The sequence below is a fragment of the Crotalus tigris genome, unplaced genomic scaffold, assembly GCF_016545835.1.
Source record: "Crotalus tigris isolate CLP2741 ecotype Arizona unplaced genomic scaffold, ASM1654583v1 scf7180000019173.45859301935:6455823, whole genome shotgun sequence".
In the NCBI taxonomy this organism is placed as follows: domain Eukaryota; kingdom Metazoa; phylum Chordata; class Lepidosauria; order Squamata; family Viperidae; genus Crotalus; species Crotalus tigris.
The window spans coordinates 648,559-675,844 of NW_024097414.1; the positions used below are offsets into that span (position 1 = coordinate 648,559).

The 27,286-nt window shown below is 43.6% G+C and overlaps 2 protein-coding genes across 3 annotated transcripts; both read left to right on the forward strand.

The window, feature by feature from the left end:
- Window positions 1–4,746: 4,746 nt before the first annotated feature.
- On the forward strand, window positions 4,747–15,032 carry AMDHD2 (amidohydrolase domain containing 2). Its single transcript, XM_039360628.1, has 12 exons — window positions 4,747–4,823; window positions 6,740–6,846; window positions 7,214–7,350; window positions 8,312–8,451; window positions 9,476–9,530; window positions 9,987–10,199; window positions 11,283–11,371; window positions 12,058–12,202; window positions 12,614–12,721; window positions 12,936–13,004; window positions 13,370–13,471; window positions 14,381–15,032. The coding sequence occupies exons 2-12, from the start codon at window positions 6,764–6,766 to the stop codon at window positions 14,467–14,469; spliced, it is 1,230 nt and encodes a 409-aa protein (XP_039216562.1). The 5' UTR covers window positions 4,747–4,823; window positions 6,740–6,763; the 3' UTR covers window positions 14,470–15,032.
- Window positions 14,506–26,820, forward strand: LOC120315760. Of its 2 annotated transcripts, none has more exons than XM_039360627.1 (9): window positions 14,506–14,676; window positions 18,080–18,137; window positions 18,393–18,483; window positions 18,948–19,085; window positions 20,568–21,089; window positions 21,800–21,963; window positions 22,688–22,775; window positions 24,914–25,060; window positions 26,423–26,820. In XM_039360627.1, the coding sequence occupies exons 2-9, from the start codon at window positions 18,129–18,131 to the stop codon at window positions 26,629–26,631; spliced, it is 1,368 nt and encodes a 455-aa protein (XP_039216561.1). In that variant the 5' UTR covers window positions 14,506–14,676; window positions 18,080–18,128; the 3' UTR covers window positions 26,632–26,820. The 2 variants fall into 2 exon arrangements, with proteins under 2 accessions (XP_039216561.1, XP_039216560.1); XM_039360626.1 differs by lacking the exon at window positions 14,506–14,676 and adding an exon at window positions 16,230–16,372.
- Window positions 26,821–27,286: the final 466 nt, after the last annotated feature.

Genomic DNA, 27,286 nt, shown 5'->3' on the forward strand with positions numbered 1-27,286 from the left:
CGCTTTTGGGAGGATGGGGATTACAGCTTATTATTTATTCCTTCATCCCATTTCTGTCCCGTCCTGCCCCTCTCAGTGACTCTTCGCCTTTGTCCATTTAAGAAAAAGGCACGGGCAGAGGGATCTGCAGGAGATAAAAAAAAAAAAAAAAGAGAAGACGCTCTCAACAAACCTTCCAGTTTTGATTTTACACCAGAGAATGTCTGCTGCAGAGTGAGTCAGCCCTGCAGAGAAGAAGGGGAGGGCAGGAGAAAGGGGGAACAAAGCAGCAGCAAGAAAGAGAAATAAAACCTCATCCACAAGGCCACCTAACTGCTTGGGAAGAAAACTTAAAATAGTCTTTTCTCCAGGATAGTTGTTGGACTTTTTTTTAACCCCCTGGTCTTTCAGGGAGTTAAATCCCAGATCCACATGGGACATAATTCACAAGATTTACCTATGCAAGAAAACAGGACCTATTCTAATGCATTTCTCCATATTCCCACTACCTGCAAAGTATTTTAGGCCAGGAAGGACGTATCAAGTGATAGTCGGCCTTGCTTTCATACAGCCGCCTGCTCCACTCTAGATCTAGTTCCGTGTTTTGATGTGGCTTTTGCGGAAGTGGGGTGTGTTTTCCAACGTTTGCTCATTCTGGGACGCCCATTCTTGGTCTGGGGTGTGAGAGAGCCCCCGAGGCCAGGGCAAAAAAAGACAAAAAAACGGAATCAACAGTCTCTTATCAGTAGGCGTCCAGAGCTGTTCCTTGTTGCTGAATGATTCACGTTGGGCCTCGTGACTTGGAGTCAGGCCAAGAGATTGGCTTGTGTGATCTCCTGATCTGCCTGTCCTAGCCGGAAGGAAGGCAAGGATGTATTTGCAAACAGGCTGGGTGGATTAGCATAAAGCAAAGAGCAATCCTGCGCTTTTTTACTTTTGGAAAATAAGAATCCTGAGGCAGAGAGATTTATCTCCTTTCTTAGCCCAAGTATGTTTTTCTCTGAAGATGGCGAGTCTAAGCAAAACAGCGAACGATAATAAAGCTTAGCCAGCAGCAAACCATCTGGGTTATCATCCCAACAACCCTTTCAAGCAAATCTGAGAAGGGTTCTGGAGATTTTCCTGTTTTGCTTTGCAAGAAAAGGAGATGGGTTGGTATGGTTTCATTTCCCTCAAAATGCTCAGTTGAAGCAAAAGAAGAAAAAAAAAAAACGAAAGAAAATGTGGCCATGAGGCTCTAAACCCAATTAGCACGCTGCTTGGTTTGCAGCTTCTGCCTGAGTCAGCCGTGGCTCCTGTCTTTGCTGCCTTCGTCACAAGGATGTCAGAAGCTTTGATTAATATGCTGGTCTACGGTTAGGAAACCCTTTGAGGATGGAGACCGAGTTCTTAAGCAACCCAGAGCAATTGCTTTTGCTGGTCATTTCAGACTGCTGCAGTGGGAAACTCTGGCATGTATTATTATTCTGTTATGTGCCCTTGATGCTTCGTGGTGGTTTTCTCCTTCAAAACTCCCCTGCAAAATCTGTCTTTGAGATGGAGCTGCCTGACATTAAAATGGACATACTTTCCTGAAGAATAAATTAAGGGGTTGTTAAACCCACACGGCTGTGTGTTCTCTCTATCTCTTCCTTTCTCTCCCAAATGTAAGTCTAGTTTCATACCACTAAATTGATTTATCCCCGTTTCATGTTTTACTTCTGCATTATCTGTTCTACTTTTATCCACCACGGGGAGGGAAGAAGTGAAATGGATAGGTGTACTTCAAACAGCATTTTAGGGTTCTGCGGGCTGTGCATGCACATACTAGACTCAGCCACCATGAAACAATACAAAACAAGATAATTTCATGTAGTTAACATGCCACACCCTACACTGACTGTTATAAATGCCCACATTTAGATTCCAAGATCCTTGGGCTGAATTCCTATTAAGAAATACTGCAGTCTCACTAATGTTGGCTTAGTATGATGTGTGACCACATCTGTAAAGATTTAGTGTTCTCTGTGAATCAAGACATGATATATGATGTATAAAACAGCATCACTTTGAAAAAAAACATTTTCAGTACCTATTCTGCACCTTAATTGCTAGGAATAGATTCTTAATGGACAGAAACATTCATCTTGCATATTAACAGGGTCTTCAGAAGAATGACAGTAAAAGCAGCACAATCTGTTTCTACACATGCACGTTGCATAATGTATTACATATTACAGGATTCCAAATTAAAAGAAGCTCTCATACAGTTTAGGAGGAACTCAAAAAACTTTATTTACCACTGCTGTTTTTGTACTTCATTACAATTTCAGCAACTGAGGATCCAATTGATTGCCAGGGGATAGAAATGCAACCGATAACTTACATCCCTACGTAAAATGTTTTTATGGATTTTTAAATTACAGCTTAAAATCTAACCAATATTATTGGGAAGGAAATGGATGACGCATACATTTTCTGAGTAAGGATGTGAATAAATCGATAAGACCTGCAGAATGATAGCTGCATCTGGGACAAGATGCAAAGAACACCAGAAGCATGTTGGCTTTTGACATTCATTGTCTTTGAACCAGTTCCTAATTGTTCTTCCACTTTTTCTCCCATCTCAAGGATTGGAGAGCACAAAGGCAGATGACCATAAGCATAAGCATTTATGCCTATGGGCTCTGCTCAAAACAAAAAAAAACAACAGCTTTTCTTATGAGTGTATTTTATTAAAATATAACCTGGCCCCCATCCAAAGCTGAACATCATCAGTAAAAAAGAACAAGCTATGTTTGCATCACATATTTAATCTGGTTCCTAGATTAACCCATTAGCCTAGGACAGGCGTGTCCAACCCTGGCAACTTTTAAGACCTGTGGACTTCAACTCCCAGAATTCCCTGGCAAGCACAAAACTGCCCTGCTTGGGTGTCTATGGAGATTTTTTTTTAAAAAAAAAAAAAACCAAAATGACGCAACTCATCAAAAAGCTTAATGACAAAACCGATGGGAAAGTATTTAAAGAAAAAACACAAAAACCACACAACAAAATAGCCCAAAAGGTAACCACAAAAACCGCTGTCCTAGGCTAGCTTAATGAGTTAATTTAGGAACCAGGTTTAATATGTGATGCGAACATAGCTTGTTCTCTTACTGATGATGTTCAGCTTTGGATGGGAGCCAGGTTATAACCACAAAAATGATGGAAAAGCCTTGAATAAAAACACAATGCAGGTAGTCCTCAACTTACGACCATAATTGAGCTCAAAATTTCCCTGGCTAAGTGAGACAGTTGTTAAGCGATTTTTGCCCCATTTTACGACCTTTCTTGCCACTGTTGTTAAGTGAATCACTGCAGTTGTTAAATTAGTAACAGGGTTGTTAAGTGAATCTGGTTTCCCCCTTGACTTTGCTTGTCAGAAGGTTGCAAAAGGGGCTCACGTGACCCCGGGACACGGCAACCGTCATAAATATGAATCAAGTTTCTAAGGACCTGCATGTAAATCAGGTGATCATGAGGATGCTGCAGCGGTCGTAAGTGTGAAAACCGGTCCTTAGTCACTTTTTTCCCAGTGCTGTTGTAACTTTGAACAGTCGCTAAATGAACAGTTGTAAGTCAAGGACTACCTGTAATCCAAAACGTTAAACAGACACACACACACACTTCTTCTTGTGCCATATCCGATATCGGACATTGGCGATCATGTTGGCGATCCTGTTTTTATCAGCAGCCGCACGAAAAAGTGCTGCTGAGTTTTCTCTAAATCAGTCCCTTAGATTTTGAAGCCACAATGTTCTTCTTCTGCCTGGACCTTGTTTGCCTTCCATCTTTTGTTGGAGGATTAAATGGAGTATGCCATATTTTTCTGGGTGTCGCATCACCTGTCCGAAATATTCTAATTTTTGTTTTTTAATTGTTTTGATGATTTCCCTGGGCTTTCCCAGGCGGCTGATCACCTCCTCATTTCTGATCTTGTCAGCCCAGCTTATACGTAACAGCCGCCTGTAAATTCACATTTCAAATGCTTCTAGTCTCTTCAGGTGGCCTTCTGTCCGAGACCAACTCTCTACTCCATAGAGTTGGATAGAAAAAATATAGCATCTGACAAGCATGATTTTCAATCTTAGACTAATGTTGTGACTGCAGAAAACCTTTTTCATTTTGAAGAATGCTGTTCAGGCTTTCTCTATCCTTCTCTTTACTTCAATGATCATGTCCCAGCTTTCATGTAAATTAGAACCGAGGTGCTTGATCCTGTCAACTTTTTCTAGTGGCATTTCTTCTGAGTTTATGGGTGGTAAATTAACGGGTTGTTTGCTGGCTGCCATGATCTTGGCTTTTGAGGTGTTAAGCTTCAAGCCGTATTTTTCAGATATTTCTGTGACCCTGTTGATGAGGAGCTGAAGGTCTTCATGCTTACTGGCCAGCAGCACTGTATCCTCAGCACATCTTAAGTTGTTGATCCAAACACCCTTTCCTTTGATGCCACGCACGCACACATACACAAAATCACTCAAAACCCATTATAATCTGCCGAAGAGGTTCCCCTCGCAAGGCCACTGTCTTGCAGGCGCCACACACATCGATGCCATCCCGGATGATGGGGCGTGTAGTCCACCGCCCGAGCCTATCGCATCGCATCCCGGAGCGCTCTGCATCGCTACGACCTCACCAAGATGGCGGCGGCCGGCCAAGCCGCTCCTCCCCCCTCCCCTTCCCATCATGGCGGCTCCTCGCCGCCGCTCACGTGACTCTCCCCGACCTCCTTGCCCATCACGTGACCGGGACCGGGAGACTTGCAGGCAGCCCCGACGGAGCGAAGTTGGCACCGGGCGGGGAAAAGGCTCGGCGAGCGCCGGGTAAGCCCGGGGCGGCTTCTGGTCGGGCGGGCAGCGGCCGGCTGCTCCTCTCTTCCCCCGGAGAAGGGTTCCCAGCGCCGGGGAAGCCTCCGCTGCCTCTCCGGCTGGCTTTGAGGCACCGGCAGGTGGGGTGGGGGGCGGCGGGGGCTCCTCCCTCTGCAATGATGGACAGGCGGTTTCAGTGCCCCCCCCGCCGCCCCCCTCCCGCGGACAGGATCCCAGATGGACCCTGGGTGGATCTCCTGGGGCGTTCTGGAGAACGGGCTGGCCAAAGGAAGGGCGGTCAGGTCGGTTTAAAAATGGCAAATCCAATCAATCAAATTGATTAATTGATTGATTGATTGGATTTGCCATCAGGTCGTTTTCGATTCCTAGCCGCCCCCGCCACCACGAAAGAGAAGCCGCGAGGTGGGGTGGTGGAGGTGATTTTTGCAAGATTTTGCCCTCCTAAACTGCAGGAAGATTGCGGCACTAAGTTTGCTGGAAAAGCCGGGGGGGGGGGAAGTTGCAGCAAGAACAAATCCTTAAATTTGGACCCTCCGGTACGGCAGTTTATATGGGGAAGGGGGGGGAGAGAGGCTGAGCACCACTTTTGGGGGTCTCTTTCATGAGCCACCAAAGGTGCTCCGAATTGCGCCTAGAAAAGGGAACAGCTTCACGTGTCTTTTGCTCTTGAGGTGCTGGTAAACATACTCTCTTTGGAACAGAGGGAACCGTAAAACCGAAATCTGGGTTGTGAGTCAGTGTAATTTTATAATATATATATAGGGTTTTTTTTTAAATAACATTCTCAATATTTAGCAAACAGCATAATGTCTGGGTTCATGTATTTAAAAAAAACAATGAGTAGTAGTTATCATAAACAATATAATTAATTGCCCGATGGTCTTCTTGCTAATATATATTCAAAATGACATCACATTCCGTTCTCTCTAACTCGTTTTTTCTAGCCATTGATAAAAATTATTCCATGTTCTAAAATACATTGAGGCTTCTTTCTCTTTAATCTTTAAAGTCAAATCTGTCCATTTCTGCGCACTCTAAAATTTTCTTAATTCTTCGTTTGGTAAATTTTCATTTTTCCAATGTTAGGCAAATACAATTCCTGCTGCAGTTAGTACATGTAGAATTAAATATATACAGTCTTTCTCATAATTTGCTCCTATTATTCCTAACAAAAATAATTGTGGCTTAAATAATTTGTTTTTTAGTCATTTTCTCCATAAATGTATTTTTAACCAAAATCTTTTTGCTTTAGGGCATGTCCACCAGATATGGTAATAAGTACCTGGTCTTTGTTTGCATTTCCAATACTTGTTTGAAGTATTTTTAAACATTTTTGCTAATCTCATTGGTGTCATATGCCATCTGTAAAACATTTTATATAAGTTTTCTTTATATGCCACTGCTTTCGTTAATTTAGCATTTCTTTCCCATAACTTTTGCCAGTTTTCTAATTCTATATTATATCCAAAGTAGTAGTAGTAGTAGTAGTAGTAGTAGTAGTAATAATAATAATAATAATAATAATAATAATAATAATAATAATATGAGATCCTTGGAGGGAGAGGGAGAATCACTTTTTCCATTATTGTATTCCATTATTTCCACATGTTTGCCAGCACACAGAAACACGTTTGCCAAGTTCTTGCTGCAATCTGTAAGAAAGCTATCAACTCAAGTTTCAAGGTACAGTTCGCTGCCTTGAGTATTCAATAAAAAATTGAATAATTAAATAAAATAAGATGCAAAGGGGCTTCAATAGATCATGTTCCCATATTGCTTTTAACCTATTCAACAGTTTTGTTTTCTGATTCAGTAAATCATGACTAAACAAATCAAGGCTTACATAATAGATGAATAAATATGGCTTAAATATGGCTTCCTTCATGTTCTCTCCATGCTGTTTCTGATAGTTGCCTCACACGTCTGCCTGAAGGATGCCATGCCATAAATCCACTGTGGATGCACCAATCCTTCAATTTACCAACTGCCGGATTCTAAAGGATCATGTCCTGCAAAGGTGAGGACTTTATTTTAGTCTTCCATCTTGTTCTAATGGTTTAGATCAGGGGTAGGCAACCTTGGCTCTTTTATGACTCATGGACTTCAACTCCCAGAAGGGAAAACTGGAAGATCAGACCACTTCATAAGTCAAGAGAAGGCTCCCTTAAAAGGCAGCACCCACTAGCCCTCTCTTTCATCACCTGTTTACTATCAATAAAACTTGATAGAACCAAACTCTCTGGCTGGAGAATAAAACTCTCTTCACTACAGAATAAATTATAGATAGGATTCCAGCAGAGAACTGCCTTTGGTTGACTGGCCAAAGGAGAGATCAAGTGGAACTTTTATCTAAGAATTGGATGACTAGCTCATTCTGTTTTCAGAGAGGATCTGTGGATAAGAGCCGGGAAGATCTTAAACCCAGAGAAGGTGTTCTTTGATGAGAAAAAGTCTGCAGATATCCAACTGGACTGCAAAGGCAGCATCTTGGCACCGGGCTTCATTGATGTACAAATCAATGGTAAGGGATTGCAACTACTGCTGAAAAGGGCCCCAATCCAGGTGATGCAGAAATTGTCAAGCATGGGAAATCGGGAAATCCAGGCATATAGGTTTATCATACGCTAAAACTCTCTACAAGAATCTGAATTACTAACAGTCAAAGCTAATTGGCGGTAAATAAGAGTCAACAGAATTCGAGGTGGGCTGGACTTAGATGATAGATAGATAGATAGATAGATAGATAGATAGATAGATAGATAGATAGATAGATAGATAGATAGATAGATAGATAGAGCTAGATAATCAAGTACTGGAAATCAGGAATCCAGGAAGTTCAAATGAATATATAGGTTTATTGCAATCTTAAACTCTACAAGAATCTGAACTGCTAACAGTCAAAGCAAATTGGCAATAGATAAGAGTAAACAGAATTCAAGATGGGCTGGATTTAGATCTCCTGTGAACACAAAGGGACTCCAGACTGATGATGTGTTTGACCCCTCCCTCGGGCTCAGCCTGGTCATCCCCTACAGAAATATCTGCTTGCATATTTTATTTGCTTGGACCATGTTGGAATCTGAATCTTCATGGCCTTGCTGTAAAATGGGATTGCAAAAAAAGACAGAGAGATGTATTTGTTAAATGTATTTGCCACTCATCTCACTACAAGGTGACATCTCCCCGGGAAATGTTTACAATCAACAACTACCAACAGCTCTAACCATCTTGATTAATGGAAGATACAGTTCAACCTACTTGCAAGGAAGCAGTCTGAGGAGTATGCTGTAACCAGCCTCAGTCAGAATGGATAGGGAAAGGACAGTTCCATTTCCAAAGATACTTTGCCACTGGGAACCAAAGATAAGTTAATCCCTCCATCTGCGGAGTATATTATCCAGGTGTATAACCATGATTTGCACAGAGGCAAGTCACTGGATAACCTAAATAGCAAGGATGGGCGTCTCCTTCTGTCTTCTCAGGAGGTTTCGGAGTAGATTTTTCCCTGGCTACAGATGATGTGCAAGCAGGAATTTCACTGGTTGGCCAGAAGATACTGTCCAGCGGAGTGACTTCATTTTGCCCAACCATGGTGACCTCACCATCCTCGGTCTATCACAAGGTGAGGAGATCCAAAGCTGTAACATGGGTTGTTTTGATTCGAGGGATTGTGTAAACCTGGCCTCTATATCATAGTTGGTCAACCAAGGTGGATGGTTGAGGTGGCTGCATGAAGTTAGCTGGTTGGGAGAAAAACAGAACAAGTGTTGTATGCAACACATTGAGCACCTGGAGAAAACATGAAGTCTAACTCTGTCTGGTAAAGAATTAATTTTAGATTAGCCAGGAAATCCAGATCAAGCAATGGCTTTATGTGATGTAAGTCCAATTACTAAATCAGATCATTATTCTACTGCGTTAGTTGCGTATGGACAACCTATCAGAACCTGTTGGATTTCTGTTTCCTGTGGTCTGGGGTTGCAGAAATGAGCCTCTATGAGCCAACTAGAATAGAAATAATTACAGAAATAATCAGAGATCTGGGATTAGTAAATTGAATATGGACTTGATTCAGACAACGCCCTACACCACAATAGGGCTTGTTTTTTTCCCCAAAGTTATCTACACTTGTGATTAACCCTAGTTAACTCTGGCTTAGTTTTCCCCACTTTTCTTTCATCCTGACCCCTTCCTTTTGTTAGCGGGTCAAGAGGGGCCTGCTCCATCTCCCCTACTGGTCCTTTTTGATCTGGTTTTATAAAACGGCGTTGCTGAAGAATTGAATTCAGCAAAGAAAGAAGACTGCAGTTGTTAAATTAATAACACGATTGTGAAGTGAATCTGGCCTCCCCATTGAGTTGGCTTGGCAGAAGGTCGCAAAAGGGGATCACGTGACCCAGGGTCACTGCAATCATCATAAATATGAATCAGTTGCCAAGTGACTGAATATTGATCACGTGACCATGGGGATGCTGCAGTGGTCATAAGTGTGGAAACGTTCATAAGTCACTTTTTTCAGTGCCGTTGTAACTTCGAATGGCCACTAAACAAGTTGTTGTAAGCCAAGGACTACCTCTATATTTTATAGCCAAACACCCAAACGTGTGATTCGGTAACAAGGGTCTCAGTGTCTCCTCTCCTAACAGGTTCTGCCTCAGATCCGTGTACAAAATGGAGGACCTCATGGAGCTGGTGTGCTAGGTGAGTCAAAGTCATTCATCTTTAATAGTTGTATCTTTTGATGAGGTAAGAAAGATAAAAGATCCTTTGCACCTTTCTCTAATCTGGTGCCTTTCGGGGGGGGGGGGTCAGCACCTTCTAGACCAGGGGTATGCAACCTTGGCTCTTTTATGACTCGTGGACTTCAACTCCCAGAATTCCTGAGCCAGCATGGCTCAGTCTCCCTTTCCCCTCAGCATGGCTGGCTCAGGAATTCTGGGAGTTGAAGCCCACGAGTCACAAAAGAGCCAAGGTTGCCTACCCCTGCTCTAGACCATCATGGCTAAGGGCCTGGAATTTTGAAAATTTGCTACAGATCTTCAGTTGGAGTTTGTCGTAGGTCTCCTGCCCCCATATAATATCCTTCAGTGGTCCGGCTGTCCATAGAAGCTTGCCTCATCTTGTTCCAGAGCTTTGGATGTCTTTCTCCTTTGGCAGGGATTCATCTGGAGGGTCCATTCATCAGCAAAGAGAAGAAGGGGGCTCATCCGGAAAATTACCTCCGTACTTTTGAGTCGGGAGCCTTTAAAGATTTACTCGCCACGTATGGGAGCCTGGACTGTGTCCGGATTATCACCTTAGCACCTGAGATGAAACGTAGCAGTGAAGTGATCCGGGAGCTGACCAAAAGAGGCATCTGCGTATCATTGGGTAAACTTTTGTCCCTGGGGACTGATAGCCAAATCTGGTCCTAGGTTCTGCCTCAGTTTACCTTCCCAATAAGCAACCAAGTCGGAAGGTCATTTAAAAGTCGTTTATTAGGGCACCCTAAAAAAATGGGATCTCTGTATGAAAAAGGAGAGAAGCTTGAGCCCCAGGTTTCATTCCTTTTCATAGTTCACACAAAACGAAGAAACATCCAAGAGGAAAGTTGATTGGACAGGATAAAAGTAACCTCCCTTTTGCATAGGAAATCAGTTACATGTAGTCAAACGTGTTACATGTTTGCATCCCATAATATCACACATATTCATTAAAAGGAGGTTGATGTCAGAAGGGGTGTACATTGTAAGGAAAAAGGTTGTTTGGAGTTCACAAAAGAGAGAAACCAGACCCCTGATTTGTACTAACAAACTTTTTTCTTATCCGGAGCTGGTCTCCAGCCTGTTTATCAGTTTAGGAATGTTAAAAGCTAGTAAACCTGAACATCATTTTAAAAGAGGGAATTATGTTAGCTAGCAATTTACAAAATCCATGTCATGTTCCCCTCAGTACTGAAGGATTGAGGTTTAGGATTCAGAAGTTCAGCCGGGACACCATGCCGGGGGAGGCATAGGTACATTCCCAGCAAATCACAAGGTCACCAAGGTGATCATCCTGTTTCATTATCACAGTACTACAGTGTGCACTTCCATACTTGCCTCAGGATAGAAGCTGTGGCACTTTCATAGTGATGTTATCCTGCATGTGTCATTTTTGACCTCCCTAAAGACAGCAGCCACAATGGGAATGTTAACAATATCCCCTATGTGGCTAGAAGGAATATTTAGTTTGGAAGTAATAATCCCGAAAGTGGATCTGTTTTATTCAGTCCATCAAATGTCAGGTCAGGTTAGATCCTGTTAGTCATAGCAGGTCACCCAGTTGGGCAAAACTAGCAAAAAGTTTGCATTTTCTTTCTCATTCCCTAGCCAGCCTGCTTTGAAAGTTTGAAAAACTCTCTTCTAGATGATTCAATACGCCAGAAAAGACCCCAAAGGAACATGATGTACAGTTCTCTCCATTTCTTTCTAGGTCATTCTGTGGCTAATTTATCTCAGGCTGAAGAGGCTGTTTGTCAGGGAGCTACCTTCATTACTCACCTCTTCAATGCCATGTTACCTGTGAGTAGTACCTAGGCAAGTTTCCATTTCCAGCATCCTAACCGAGTGGTTGCCAGTTACTTTTTTCAGCACTGTTGTAACTTCAGTCGGCTGCTAAACAAATGGTTTGTAAATTGAGGACAGAATTCACTCCTGGGGTTTGGAAAAGCCACTGTTCCACAAAATTCTGGGTTGTGATTTCTCCTCTGAAGAGACTGCCCAGGTCATATGGTAATAATAATAATAATGATGATGATGATGATGATGGAAGGGATCTTGGAGGTCATCTAGTCCAACCCCCTGCTCAGGCAGGAAACCCTATACCATTTCAAACAGATGATTGTCCAATCTCGTTTTAAAAACCTCCAGTTCTGGAGCACCCACAACCTCTGGAGGTAAGCTGTTCTACTGATTAATTGTTCTCACTGTCAGGACGTTTCTTCTTAGTTCTAGATTGCTTCTCTTCTTGATCAGTTTCCATCCCTTGTTTCCTGTCCTGCCTTCAGGTGCTTTGGAGAATAGCTTGACCGCCTCTTCTTTGGGGCAGCTCCTGAGATACTGGAACACTGCTATCATGTCACCTCTCATCCTTCATTAAACTAGACATAACCAATTCCAGTCTAGCCAAGAAATGGAACAGTAGGTTTTGTAGTCCTTCTTCCTAATCCATGGACTTACTGCCTTGTGTCCTAACATTCCTTGTGCAGTTCCACCATCGAGACCCTGGGATCGTGGGGCTTCTCACAAGCGACAAGATCCCTCCCAATCAGCAAGTGTTTTACGGCATGATCTCAGATGGGATCCACACAAATCCTGCCGCTCTGCGAATCGCACACCGGGCTCACCCTCAAGGTCTGTCTCCACAAGGAAGACCCTTCCCCCCGAGATGAGAAGGGGCATCTTTTTAGTCAGCTTGGTCCACTGTTGGGAGGGTTTTGGTAAAAAAGATGGAGGACACCAAAGAGAGTACAGTTCAGTTCACTCAAAGTAAGCCATGGTTTGTTTTAACATTGGTTTGAAGACATAATAATAATAATAATAATAATGTTGGAAGGGACCTTGGAGGTCATCTAGTCCAACCCCCTGCTCAGGCAGGAAACCCTATACCATCACACTTAATGTGATCACGTTTACATATTTTACATAAGCTGCAAATGATTGGGTCCATTCATTGGGGTGCCTGAAAGCCAGATTAACCATATGTTGGCAATTACTGAAGTGATTTTCAGGTGGAATTAAGAGGTCCAAATTATCCCTTCTTAGGTCTGGTCCTGGTGACAGATGCCATCCCAGCAATGGGACTTCCCCCTGGCAGACACACTCTGGGCCAGCTGGTGGTAGAGGTAGAAGGTGCAAAATCCTACATTGCAGGTAAGGGCACTCCTGGGCTGAAATCTCAGTTGGCCACTCAAATAGGTGGATGGGCTGATTTTTCCCTAAGCTCTTCCCCAAGACCCAGAAGGGTCTTGTGAGAACCTGTGAGATGCACTATAGTTCCCATCATCCCCTATCCAACTGTCTTTGCATGTAAAGCTGATCATCATCTTCTTTCTCCTCCTCCTCCTCCTCCTCCTCTTCTTTCCAGGTACCAAAATACTGAGTGGAAGCATCTCCACCATGGACACCTGTGTCCGACATTTCAGGGATGCCACTGGTAAGGAGAGTCTGTCTTACTAGGACAGAGAGTTGCCATCTGCTGGGGAACCAGATCTGCTGAGGATTTATTTCTACCCCCCCCCCCAAAAGGTGGCCCTTGTAACGACTCCATGTCAGGTGCGAAAGTTCAGGTCCTCAAGTGAAGGTTCAATTCCCACACAGGAATTCTCTGGTTGGGGAATTTTAGGATTGAAGTCCACACATCTTCAAATCCCCAGCGTTGAGAAGCCATGGCCTAGACACACTGTCAGTCATAGATTCTCCTGCCTGTTCAGAAGTGATATAGAATGGACAAGGGTTTCATTGTCTAAGTGAAGAACTCTTGATGCTAACTAAGAAACAACTCCCCTTTCTGTTTTGCAGCTTGTTCATTAGAAACAGCCCTGGAGGCTGCCTCTCTGCACCCTGCTCAGCTCTTAAATATCGAGGACCAAAAGGGAACCTTGAGTTATGACACCGACGCAGGTATTTTTGCTCTTGTAAAGATTGAATTTGGATCACACTGTTTCCAGTTCAGCATGGAATCCATTGAGAATCCTGTCAGATAGGCTGAGCTGAAAATAAAGGGCTGGGCTAAAGTCACCCAGAGATCTTCTGGGGCTGAAGGGTGATTGGATCTTGTTCTCCCTGGTTCTGGTCCAGCAGTACCTTCATTACTACTTCAAAGGTTGGGAATCCACACCACAAATCTCTTATCCTCTTGTTCTACCTTCCATCCTTTGGATCAGGAGTAGGCAACCTTGGCTCTTTTATGACTGGTGGACTTCAACTCCCAGAATTCCTGAGCCAGCATGGCTCAGCATGGAAACCTCCTTTTCCCCTCAGCGTGGCTGGCTCAGGAATTCTGGGAGTTGAAGTCCACGAGTCATAAAAGAGCCAAGGTTGCCTACCCCTGCTTTAGATGTTAGGTGTGTTGCAAGGATTGCAACCTCCCTGCCTGTGGTATTCATGGAATTCTCTCCCTGGAGAGGCTCATCTGCCTCATCCTTCTCTGCTGAATGAAGAATTATGAGAGATGTAGTTGAACCGATTGTGTGAATTTCAGTTGGCGTTGGCTGAAACAGCTATGTCCATCTGTCGATGGAGATTCTCAGTCATCCAGGTCATAGTTATCCCAAAGGTGCTTTTTCACGAGGTGACTGGACTTCTTTGTTTTTCTTTGAAGACGTTTCGCTTCTCATCCAAGAAGTTTCTTCAGCTCTGACTCCCCCACCATCCAGTCAGAGCTGAAGAAGCTTCTTGGATGAGAAGCGAAACGTCTTCAAAGAAAAACAAGGAAGTTATCTTTGGGATAGTTAGGTCCATCTCTCCTATATCGTAGTGCCTGAAATGCCTACCGAGAGCAACCAAGGCATCATTTTCTATTTCCTACAGATTTTGTGCTGCTGGATGAGAATCTCCATGTACGGGCCACTTATATTGCCGGCGAAGAGGTCTGGAGACAAGACAACTTCACCCTCTGAAACTGCATTGCTGGATGGGCAGTGCTTCAGACTGAAGGCAGAGGAGGGCCTGGAGTGACCCATAGCTCCATTTTTTTTCCCAAAAGCCTTCTGGTTTGCCTCATTTTTCTCCAGAGATTCTCTTCTAAAGGTCCTGCTTAAACTGAAGCATTGGCTGCCCTCCTTCCTGTGGAGGATGATCGAACTTTTCTTCTCGACTTGATCCAGGTAGCTGTCCCACAGACACAAACTCCTTCCGGAGTTTGACAGGGACCTTTCTCGCTGTAAATCAAGAGACTTACTGTTACTGGGAAACAGCAGCCCCCTCCCCCCCCCAGAGTGCTTCATTCTTTGACTTTCAGTGCAACCTCTTTAATATTTGGATGAAGTTTTGGGGAGGAGGCATCTGCTATGGTCCCACTGAAAGCTAACGCTATACAATACTGTTAAATTGACTGGATTTGCCTAAGCAGCTGATCTAAAAATCTGGGGTGACATTAAACCCCAAGGTAAGGTGCATCCCGCAAAAATCATTTGTTTGACAGCCTCGGAGCCATTTCTGATTACAATTGTTGAAATCTGTAGTATGGGTTTATTTCATTTTGAGTTGGAAAAGTCAAATATACAGAATAAGTTGAAAGGGACTTATGAGATCTTCAAGTCCAAGGCCTTATTTAATGAAAAGAAGGATGAGAGGTGACATGTTCCAATATCTCAGGGGTTGCCACAAAGAAGAGGGAGTCAAGCTGTTCTCCAAAGCCCCTGAAGGCAGGACAAGAAGCAACTGATGGAAACTAACCAAAGAAGGAAGCAACCTGGAACTAAGGAGAAATTTCCTGACAGAACAATCAGTGGAACAACCTGCTTCCAGAAGCCGTGAATGCGCTAACACTGAAGGTTTTGAAGAAGAGACTGGACAGCCGTTTGTCTGAAATGGTATAGGGTTTCCTGCCTGAGCAGGGGTTGGACTAGAAGACCTCCAAGGTTCCTTCCAACATCATTATCATTATTTTGCAAAGTGGGTTTTTTTGGCCTGGTTGCATTACATTTTTTTCTTCTTTTTGACATGCTGCGAATTTAAATTTTCAGGCATTGTGATTCCAGCCATGTAGCAATTTCATCTGATTATTTGGGAAATGTTTTTTAAAAGCATATCTTTTATAAAGGATAATAAAATGTTCAGTCCACAGCTATGTTGTTTCTCCAGCAGAGGGAGATTGTGGTGGATGTTCACATTTAGCAAATCTTTTAGCTGGGATGATTGATCAATTATGTGCCATTAAGTCATTTTTCTACTCCTAACAACCACATAGGTAGCTTTCCTACTGGATGATCAGTGTCTGATCTAGTCCTTCAGGGCTTCCAACAATGCCTAGTGTAACTGAGCGCATCCCCCTTGCTGCTGATCCTCACTTTCCTTCCACCTTTCCCAGCATTAGAGGAAAAAATAAAGGAAAAAAATTCCCCCACTGGATCATTTATGACAGATGTGAATGCAAAACTCTACCACCCTTTCACAAGTTAAGAAAAAATGACTGGTCCGCAAGAACCAACTCTTCAAAGTGTTTGCTTCCAGATTTTTGAGAGACAGCTTGGGTGCTTTAGGCAAAACATTCCCAGGCTGGCGAGAAGAATAGGAATCGTAGTCCAAGCCCCCTGAAGTCCTATTCCAACTCTTTACAGATTCTTTTGAGTGGGACAAAACAACGGACTTCCCAGCCAATCGGAACGGCTTCCAGGCGGAACTGAATTTTCCGGAGCGAGGAGGGGAAGTGGTCCAGCGACGGACCGGTCCCGCCTTGCTCGTGCTTGCGGTGGGATCCCGATGGAGTAACGCACATAAAAGTGTAACGGAGCTGGATTTCGGCTTCAGTATCTTTCGGAGTGGATTGATCCGGATTAGAGCGAAGGAGGAGGAATCCGTGTAAATTTAAGGGGAGAAGGGGGGACTTGGCGCGGCCTGGTCGGGCACGAGACCTGGAGTCGGGAAGCAATTGCCTACTTTTAATTTCAGTTTCCAATGCAACATTATTAAGAGCCAGCCGGGCCGGTTCTCTGCCTCGTTGCAGGAGATGCATGATTTGAGCTTTTGGTTTATATTAACAACCCACTAATGTTTTATTTCTCCGTCCTCCCACGGTTAGCCTTGGCTACGTACTAATTCCTATTATTGTTTTTTGGGGGTGGTTAGGAATTCTAATTGCAAATCCTGTTTAATTTTAAAATAGAGCACGGGTTGGTTTTGTATTTTTAATGACCCGAAAGAGAACTGTAAATAGTGGTATGATGTTACCCAGGAGCAAAATGTATTTGAGTTAAGGATAAGCACCGTTCTCTTGCGGAAAAAAAAAGTGTGTGTGTGTGTGTGTGTGTGTATGTAATTTGTTTATTATTACTTATCAAATTCACAGACCGGCCATCTCATAGAGTCTGGCAGTGTACAATATACCAAACCAAATATAAATATACAAATATATTTATATACAAATATATAAATATGTGTATTATATACAAATATAAATATACAAAAGAAATAGTTTTTCATATATTTATATATACATTTATATGTGTAGATTTAAATATATTTTAGTTAGCTCAAGGCTGCTAACATCCAGTACACCTATTTTCTCTAGAACAGTGCTTCTCAATGTTTGTGTGACGGCGACCCCGTCACACAAACGTTCTGCGCATGCACGGCGCATGGGGGCGGGGGCCCCAATGCGCGGTGCACATGCACGGCGCCCCCATGTGCGACGCGCATGCGTGACGGCCCCCATGCGTGGCGCGCGTGCACGGCGGCGCCCGTGCACGGCAGCGCCCGTGCGCGGCGGCGCCCCCATGCGCGGCGCGTGGCGGTGCCCCCGTGCGCAGCGCCCGTGCACACCGCCGCGAAAAATGGCGGTTCGCCACCTTTGGCGACCCCCGAAAAATGGTCGATCGACCCCAAATGGGGTCGCGACCCATAGGTTGAGAACCGCTGCTCTAGAAGAACAAATTGTGAGGTGACTTGGCCCAAAGTCACCCAACTAGATTTTTATGCCTAAGGCCTGACTAGAACTCACAGTGTTCTTGTTTCTAGACCTGCATCTTCACTACTGCACCAAACTGACTCTCAAAATTCTATATATTCTAAATAAACTTGAGTATCTGAAGACAGGTAGATTCCTTTGTTTCTTATTGCTTGTTTTCTGCTGTTCCAATGACTCCAGAGTCATTCTGGGCCGTCCTATCATTTGCTTGTTTATAGTTTGGTTTGGTTTGATGCCTCCTGGCTCCAGTGACTGGGCAACTCACAATGCACTAAAAAATACAAAAATATATAGTTTAAATCTTTTACACCAATGAAGAAGGCTGGCGGAGAAAACAAATTTTAAAGAATCCTTGAACTAAGCACCTGAGAGCTTTAATGTTTTGGTCACAATAACATACTATAAAGTTATTACTAACGTAAAAGAAAAATGGAATAAAAGAAGAAAATCTGCAAAGAAGAGAACAAGATAATCTACACAATATAGAAAATGTCATTCTTACAAATGCTTATCAGTTATGTAGCAAACATAGTTAGGCCTTTGAAAAAAAAGATGTCCTAGATTTCACGGTAAATGTTTTTTGTGTCCCCTTCCATTATTAGATGAACAGGCGAGAAAATATCTGAAGAACGCTTAGTGCAAAGTTTCTTAATGGAAGAGGTAAGACATGTGTTCCTGGTAAATTGCTTAAGATTGAAGCAATATAAAAGACCCAGAATAGCTAACTAAACATTAAGAGTCCTGCAATTTTAATTACTGTGTAGGAGAAGGGAATATTAGCAAGCATTGCAATTTTGTCACAACCAATGCCACCGGGATTTAAAGATTATTTGAGTTTCACAGACAGGCATGTGCAAACACCTTTTTTAAAAAAAATGCCAGCCCTTAATGCATGTACATTTCCCATTGATCCAGGCTCCCAAACCAACATTTCAGGATGAACTGGAATGGTGCATTACTCAACTGGAGACTGGCCTTTTGCGTCTCAACCCAACTCCAAAACAAGGTAGGTTGGAAACAATAAAACCTAGTAGATCCATTTGAAACAGAGATATCTCAATCTCAGCATTTCTTAAGATATGTGACTTCAACACCCAGAATTCTCTTAACGAGTATGCTGGCTGGGGAATTCTGGGAGTTGAAGTCTACACCTAAGTTGCTGAGGTTGAAAAAACCTGCTGTAGAGCACAGGGACGGAAGTTAATGCCGATTTCTGGCCAAAACTGTAAATTATGGTCATATGATAGTGGGACACTGCAAATGGCCATAAATGCAAACTAGTCAAGAGCTCCAAATGCAGTCACATGACTGTGGGGGACAACCATTGGAACTTCAGAACTGGGTTGTAAGTAGCTCTGGGGAGATCTGTAATGTTAAACAATTGCTAGGCAACCAGTCATAGGACTATCTATAACGCCAGGGTTTCATGAGTAACTGTTAACATTCTTCATCTCTGGTTCCTGAGAGCAGCTGATGAAACACGCCACATCCTTAAGGTATTGCGCTCCCGTAAAGCTCCCCTTGTGAAGAAGCGGCAAATGATGCACCACGCCTTTGGAGATTACCGTCTCAAAATGGCTGAAGAGAACGACAGGGCAGCAAAAGCTGGTGAGCTGTCAGGTCCTGTTTTTTGTGTCAGTCACTCACTCATTCTACTTCTCCCAATTCTTCCATCCTGATGAATATGTCTTTTGGATCTTTCCTGCTCTAGCCACCACTTGAATGTATGTGTCCTGCCTTCTGCATGTCAATAATCCTTCCCTTAAAAAAGTTTTGTTTTCTTTTGCTCTCCCTCCTTTTTCTATGGTTTGCTGTGAGGGCAAAGAAAAGTTGGTTTGGCTTGAGGACAGATCCCTCGTACAGGATCTCTGCAGGTAGAAGGTGGGGTTGTCTGAAAGTTGCTCACCTTTTTCCTAGATCCAAGCAACCTTGTTCCTAAACAAAGACACCAAGTTATAGAATGAAACATTCACATCCCGAGATGCTGTCATCCCGTTTATCATGATACTTAAAAGTCACTAGCAGCTGCTGCAGAGTCAGCCAGAACAGCCTTCTGTAACTTGAAGAGTTCCAGTTATTATGATTTACAGCTTTCGTTTTTGCTGCCTATTGGCCATGCTGGCAGCTGATGAGGGATCTTAGCAACTGGAAATGTACTAGGTCTGGACAAGATGAAGCAAAAGTAGCCAATTGCAGAAGACGAGTGTAAAATTCTGCTCCTTTAATGAACATTAGGAAGCAAAGATGGATATTGGTGAGACTGCTGGGAAAGAAACGGATGAAAATTACTTCAGTCAAAGTGAGCCCTTCATTTTTCTTTTGATGAAATATCCATTCTACTTGCTTTATCTGAGATCCAGCCCTGTTTTCTCTCAGATCCAGCCATTACACTAGCAGCTAAGGATGTGGCCAGAAAAACCGGAGGCGGTCAGCTCATGTGAACATGACAGACAGATAAGGAACCAGAGGAGGAAACTTTGGGGAAAGCCTCAGACATTGATAATATGGCAGGAATATCCCTTTTTCTGTAAGGCTGTTGCCTGTTTTTTCTATCTGCAGATGCCTCGGGATGCTTGTTTTTGCTACTTTTAACAGCTTGAGCTTGATCTTCCATTAGAGAAGCAGGCAAATACAGGTAGTCCTCAACATATGACAGTAATGGAGTTTACCATCTTGCTGTTCACCTGAAGTTCAGTTGTGTGACTGCGGAGATGGCCCAACATTATAAATCTTGGTCGTAAATCCCCTTTTGGGGGTCTGGCATAACTTTGAATAATCCCTAAGCGGCCAGTCATATGTCAAGGACAACCTGTAGCCAACTCATCAACCAAACAGGAAGAGAGGAGACCTTTATCAGGAGGCTGTTACAAGTGCAGCCTCTTCTCTACAGTACTATACACCCAGTTAGGCTTGGTCACTTCTGTAATCTCAAGCCAAATTCCACAACATTTGATTTAATGCTTTGTATACTATATATGACATATAAAATGTGGTGTTTATTTGTTGACAGGTTACGTAGTTTGGTGCATTGGGTGGAGTGTGCTTTGGTAATTTAATGGGCGTGCCCATGTTTCTGTTTCTGCCCTGTAGGTGTGAGGCCTGTGCAGGTAGAAATTCAGCAAGGAAATGTTCTTCCTTTGGGCAGTGTGGTGTACAGGAAGCAATCCAACTGTCCGTCTGCAGTGTCAACTTCCTTATTTGCATCCTCCGATAATAGCTTTCAGTTTAACTTTGATCTACCTGAAAGAACCGCAGAAGAAACTGATAGAACCACAGCAGAAGAACATGAGTTGGGGGACTCTAGAGAACAGTTTACTGGTAACGGTCCCTCTAGGATACTGGACTTCTCCACTGGAACAGGGCAGCCTGGCTTTGCTTTCAACTTCATCATCCCAGATGCTTCTTCAACTTCAGCTGAGGCCACAGATCCTGGCTCTGGAGCTTCAACAGAAGCAGCTCCAGAGATGGACATCCCATCCAAGGAAGCTATGGTGACAACAGAGAAACCAGCTTCTTCACAACCCGATAGAGCTGATGGGATGGACTGTGGAAGCAGACGCAGTGAAGAACATCCTAAAGAAGAGGTACCAAGGTTGGAAGGCACCCAAGTAGGTACGGGGGACCACTAAGTTTTATTAAGCCTTGGAAGGAAATATGTACCTATTGATCTTATACAAATTGGCGACTAATTCCAATGCGAATCCATTTGTTAGTAGAATTGGCTTTTATCTCTGGGTTACAGAGTTTAAAACAGGCAGTCCTCATTTATCTCTGACAATTGGGATCAGCAACTATTGCTGGGCAATGCGGTTGCAAAGTGCAATGTCACATGACCGCACCAGCTTATGACAGCAGTTGTTAGGAAATCCTATGCAATTAACAGCATTCTGCAGGTGTGTAAACGCCATTTGTGGCCTGCTCTCCCCCCCCCCCCAGCTTTGCTTGTTGGAATCCAGCAGTGAAGAGCATAAATGGCAATCACATTACCGCAGAATGCCATGACACTAGAATTGTGAGCCAATTGCCAAGCGCCCAAATCGTGATCACATAATCATGGAGGCGCTGTGAGAGCTGCAGCTAGGAGGATCCTCGTAAATCCCTTAGTTCAGCACAGTCATAACTTTGAACAGTAGCTGAGCCAGTGATCATCCGACTATCTGTAATCCATTAATTATACAACAATAATTTCACAAAATGGGAGATACTTCTCCGTCCCTCCCTGAGTTTTCAGGTAAGTGAAAGATATGCAGAGTAATATCAATCTATTGTTACTGATTAAAAATAGCAAATGATTAAGGTTTTAAAAAATCATTGGTACGCAGCTTCAGCAGAGGTTGCAGAAAAGAAATTGATGGTGGCAGCTGGTGGACCATCCAAGAGAAAGAAGAAGAAGCCCACACCGTCAAAAGTAGCCCAGGTTGACAAAGGACATGGAGACAACAAGCTTGGTGGGCAAGGAGCGTCTGATCAAGCTGAGATGTTACAGGCATGTAAAGACCAAGTTGAATGTGGGATAAGAATGTGAGTAAGTTAAGGCAGGGGTCTTCCAACATGGCCCTTTAATGACTTGTGGACTTCAACTCCCAGAATTCCTCAGCCAGGCACACGTGCCTGGCTGAGGAATTCTGGGAGTTGAAGTCCACAAGTCATAAAAGGGCCACGTTTGAAGACCCCTGAGTTAAGGATTGGTTGTGATAATCAGTGATGCAGGAGCATTCATTTGCCCTCCCATTAAGTCTCTGCAGTAATTTATGTTTATCAGTAGATCGTTCAAGATGGAAAGTCAAGGGGCCACTATGGTTGCGTTTCAAAGTAGCTTGCCTGAAGGGTCTTCAGATCTTCCATCTGACCTCTTCCCCTGTTTGAATTCAGTGGGCAACAAGCCATCGTGGGTTTTTTGGGTTTTAGAGGAGGGAGTTGTGTGAACTCAGTCACTCTGAGTTATAAATTAAGATTTCACATTCTATAATGCAGTTAAAAAACGAGGGTTTAGCATGGCGCCAGAACCAAGTCTGTACCTCTGACTTGAAATGTAGCTACCAAACCTAGGGAATTCTGGGATTCCACACACCTTAAAGTTGCTCAGTTTGGGAACCACTGAGTTAGACAACTCTAGTGAGATACTGTAACTTAGAGAAACAAGATGGTAGAAGTAGTTTACCTTCCAATGCCGTGCTCAACTAATTTTTGTTTCCCCTCCCCCTGAACAGCCAGATGATCAATTGAAGAGAGAGATAGACTGGTGTGTGGAACAGCTGGAACTCGGCCTGAAGACTCAGAAATCCACCCCAAAACAGAGTGAGTTGGCTTGCTTGGAATCAATTGTTTGCTTATTTATTTAATTCAACTTAAGCATACCTTCCACCTCCAACTAACTCTGGGCAGATCACAATAGATTACCCTAAAAAAAAAAAATCCAATAGAAGCCAAAACAAGATTGGGTTCGTTGGATCTTGATCAAAGAGAGAAGCAACCTGGAATTAAGGAGAAACTTCCTGACAGTGAGGACAATCAACCAGTGGAACAGCTTACCCATCGCTGGAAGTTTTTAAGAAGAGACTGGACAGCCATCTGTCTGAGACGGTATAGGTTCTCCTGCTTGAGCAGGGGGCTGGACTAGAAGACCTCCAAGGTCCCTTCCAGCTGTATTCTATTCTATTCTAATCTATGCAGATGGACACAGAAATAACAAGGACATACCCAGCAAGGTGTCTCATCCATCTCAACCTGAGGCCCGAGAGAACAAACAAGTCTTTAGGATTTTAGGGACCGCCAACAGGGTGGGAGGTCAAGTGGATTTCAAGGCAGTGGTGATCAAAAAGAGATAAATAGTTTTTACTACGATGGTGAATGATTCTCCATAGCAAAGAATCTTGCAGCAGTCAGCAAACCTTGAATTATTTCAAACAAAGACAAGCAGCATTTAGATGGAAGAATCTCCAGGTTAGACTGGGAAAATAAAAAAACAACAACATATTATATCATGGCAACAGCCAGTCGCATCCATACTGATGCCAGAAAGAAAGCTACATTAGCCACCAAGAGTCAAATCTGACTTGATGGGGACTTTACCTTTTTCTTGATCGGCTGTCCAAGCCAGACCTTTTCCACTCCTGATACTTTGGAGCTGAGGAGAAGAAAAAGGCAGAATTTTGTGGATGTCATTTCTCATCTTCAGTAAGGATAAGGTCCCTGGGTCCTCCAAGTTCCATCAGCCTTAAACATTGGCCATGTTGGTGGAGTATATGAAACTAGATATGAGATTTTACTCAAACATAATCTGTTTTAACAATGTATGGAAGGTCGCAGTTCCTAAACTTGTCCTAGAGTCTGGGAATTCCTACTCAGAAAGAAAAAAGCAATAAGCATCTTTCCTGACAGTAAGAAAAAATAACCAGTGGAACTGCTTGCCTCCAGAAGTTGTGGGTGCTCCATCACTGGAGGTTTGTAAGAAGAGATTGGACAGCCATTTGTCTGAAATGGTATAGAGTTTACTGCTTGAGCAGGGGGGGGTGGACTAGAGGCTCTTCAAGGTCCCTTCCAACTCTGTGATTCTGTTATGTAGGCACTTTTTGTTATCGCAGTCTTTCCTGTTCTGCAGTTGTGGCCTTTCCCAATCGCTTACTCTCATCCTGTCACTGACCTTGATTGAACAATGGAACAGTCCTGGTTCATTTCTTATTTCGAGGATGCTCCTTCCAGGACTGTCAACATCCTGTCAAGAAGACTTAAAAAATGCAGGGTGTATTCCAACAATATCACGACGTTGGAGATATCGAATGACAGTTTCAGAAGCAGACAGCAACCAGTGAGAACTTAACCAAACTTATTCCCTTCTGAATTTTACCTTGGGGAGAAAACAGATTCGCTGCATTTATTCATTTAGCAGGTTTTTTAAAGTGTGTGTCGTATTTAATTTTCCACCACCCTAAATGCATAGTCCTTGATTTACAATAGTTCACTTAGTGACCATTCAAAGTCGCAACAGCGCTAAAAAAAGTGACTTAGGACCATTTTTCACACTTATGACCGTTGCAGCTTCCCCATCCTCACTTGATTTACGTTCAGATACCTTGACAACCGACTCACATTTATAATGGTTGCAGTGGCCTTGGGTCACGTGACACAAACACACACACACACACACACACACGTTTTGCGACTTTCTGACATGCAAAAGTCGATGAGGAAAGCCAGATTCACTTAACAACCAGGTTACTAACTCAACCCCTGCAGCGATTCACTTAACAACCGGGGCGAGAAAGATCGTAAAATGGGGCAAAAAGTCACTTAACAAATAGGGAAATTTGGGGCTCGTAAGTTGAGGGCTAATTGATGGAAAGTCGCCGCGTGGCCTCTGAAGGAGTGTGCATATTTTTGCTGCACGTCCTGCTGAGATGCCCCCCAGCTCTTGACGTCCTTGACTTCTTCCACAGCGGAGGAAGCTCTCCGCGCCATCAAGACACTGCGCAGCAAGAAAGCCGTGCTGGCGAAGAAGCTCCAAGTGATGAGGCTGATGCTGGGCGACTACAGAGCGAAAATGGCCGAGGAAAGGCAGAAGCAGTTGAAGCTCTTGCAAGCAGGTAGGGAGAAAGGAGTTATTTATTTATTTATTTATTAGACTTTTTAAAATCCCAATTTTATTACTTTACAGGCAGGGACCAGGCTGCAATCGAGAAACAGCATTGGAATATAAATATTGTATTCATTCATTCATTCATTTGTATCCCACCTTATTATTTTCGCAAACAACTCAAGGCGACGAACGTATCCAACACACTTTCCTCCTCCTGTTTTCCCCACAACAGCAACTCTCTGAGGTGGGCTGGGCTGAGAGAGAGGGACTGACCCAAACTCACCCAGCCAGCCTGGATGCCTTAAGGTGTGACTAGAACTCACTGGTCTCCTGATGATTGGCCCATAGTCACCCAGTTGGCTTTCGTGGCCAAGGTGGGACTAGAACTCACCATCTCCTGGTGATGGGCCCATAGTCACCCAGTTGGCTTTCGTGGCCAAGGTGGGACTAGAACTCACCATCTCCTGGTGATGGGCCCAAAGTCACCCAGTTGGCTTTCATGGCCAAGGTAGGACTAGAACTCACTGGTCTCCTGATGATTGGCCCATAGCCACCCAGTTGGCTTTCGTGGCCAAGGTGGGACTAGAACTCACCATCTCCTGGTGATGGGCCCAAAGTCACCCAGTTGGCTTTCGTGGCCAAGGTGGGACTAGAACTCACCATCTCCTGGTGATGGGTCCAAAGTCACCCAGTTGGCTTTTGTGGCCAAGGTGGGACTAGAACTCACCATCTCCTGGTGATGGGCCCAAAGTCACCCAGTTGGCTTTCGTGGCCAAGGTGGGACTAGAACTCACCGGTCTCCTGGTGATGGGGCCATAGTCACCTAAGTGGCTTTCATCCCTAAGATCTAGAACTCACCTCTCCCATTTTCTAGCTTGGTGCCTTAACCATTAGACCCAACTGGCTGTCTTCCTAAGGGTTAATATATGGAAGACAACATCCATCAAATTACAGAGCACTCCAGTATGGCAAACTAGTTGCTCATTAGGTCTAGTTTTTAGTAGTACGATGTTTCCAGAAACAAAGTAAACATAGAGGCTGATTTCCAGCCTGTTTTCATCTTCTGGGAGTTGAAGTCCACAAGTCACAAAAGGGCCACGTTTGAAGACCCCTGAGTTAAGGATTGGTTGTGATAATCAGTGATGCAGGAGCATTCATCTGCCCTCCCATTAAGTCTCTGCAGTAATTTATGTTTATCAGTAGATCGTTCAAGATGGAAAGTCAAGATGCCACTATGGTTTCAAGCAGCTTGCCTTGCTTGAGCTAGCAAGAGAATTCTGGAAAATAAAAGGCACAGAGAGAGTAGCGAATGTCAGCCTTCTGAAGTGTTTTAGTTAATCTTTCATCTCTATCCTTCCACCCCTTTAAGCTTCAAAAGCAGCTCACATCGCAGAAGTGAACGAAGAGACTCGGAAGAAGAGAAGCCAGGTGTTCAGGAAGTCCGCAGAAGGGGTCAGAACCTTCCAGAACCTCCAAGAACCTTCTTGCCATCAACCCCCAGCTTGTCTCAGATCAACAGACCCTTCCGCTTTTACATTCAGGCCATCGCAGGAGGAATTCTGCTTCAACTTTTTCTAAGCAACCCTATGAATTTTATGAATTCCGTGGTAAATTTTATGCAGCACAGGCATACCTGATTTGACGTATTTTTCTATGCAAACGGTTTACTAACGGGTGCAAGTGATTGAGAGTTAAGAGTCGCCTGACAGTGAGATGGGTGGCTTATAAATTTTATAAGTAAGTAAATAAATGAACAAGATAATAGCATATATGCTTTCTTTCTTTCTCTCTCTCTCTCTCTCTCTCTCTCTCTCACACACACACACACACACACACACACACACACAACCTGCAAGCAGATGGAAAATCAGGCACGAAGACGTGAAAATTATCATGGCTTTTTGGATACTCCATTCTTTAAATTCTTCAAATTTTTTAGATGAAAGCCCAAGCTTATGCGTGCCAGTGATTGTCAGCTGATTGACAATAACCAAGTTCAATTTCTCAGCCTTTAAACAAATACCTTGATCTGCAAACTTTCTATGCAGAAATAGATTTTCCTGGCATGGAGAGAATTAGGGCTTCGCCACTCATTCCTGTATGCCAATGCTCGGAAGCACAGCTGATTTAACTTTCGCGTAACTTAGGCACTTTAACAAAATCTGGATTTCAAAAAGGATTGCCTACTCTTGATTCACCAAGCTTTGTGAGAGCATTTGGATCTTGGCCACTG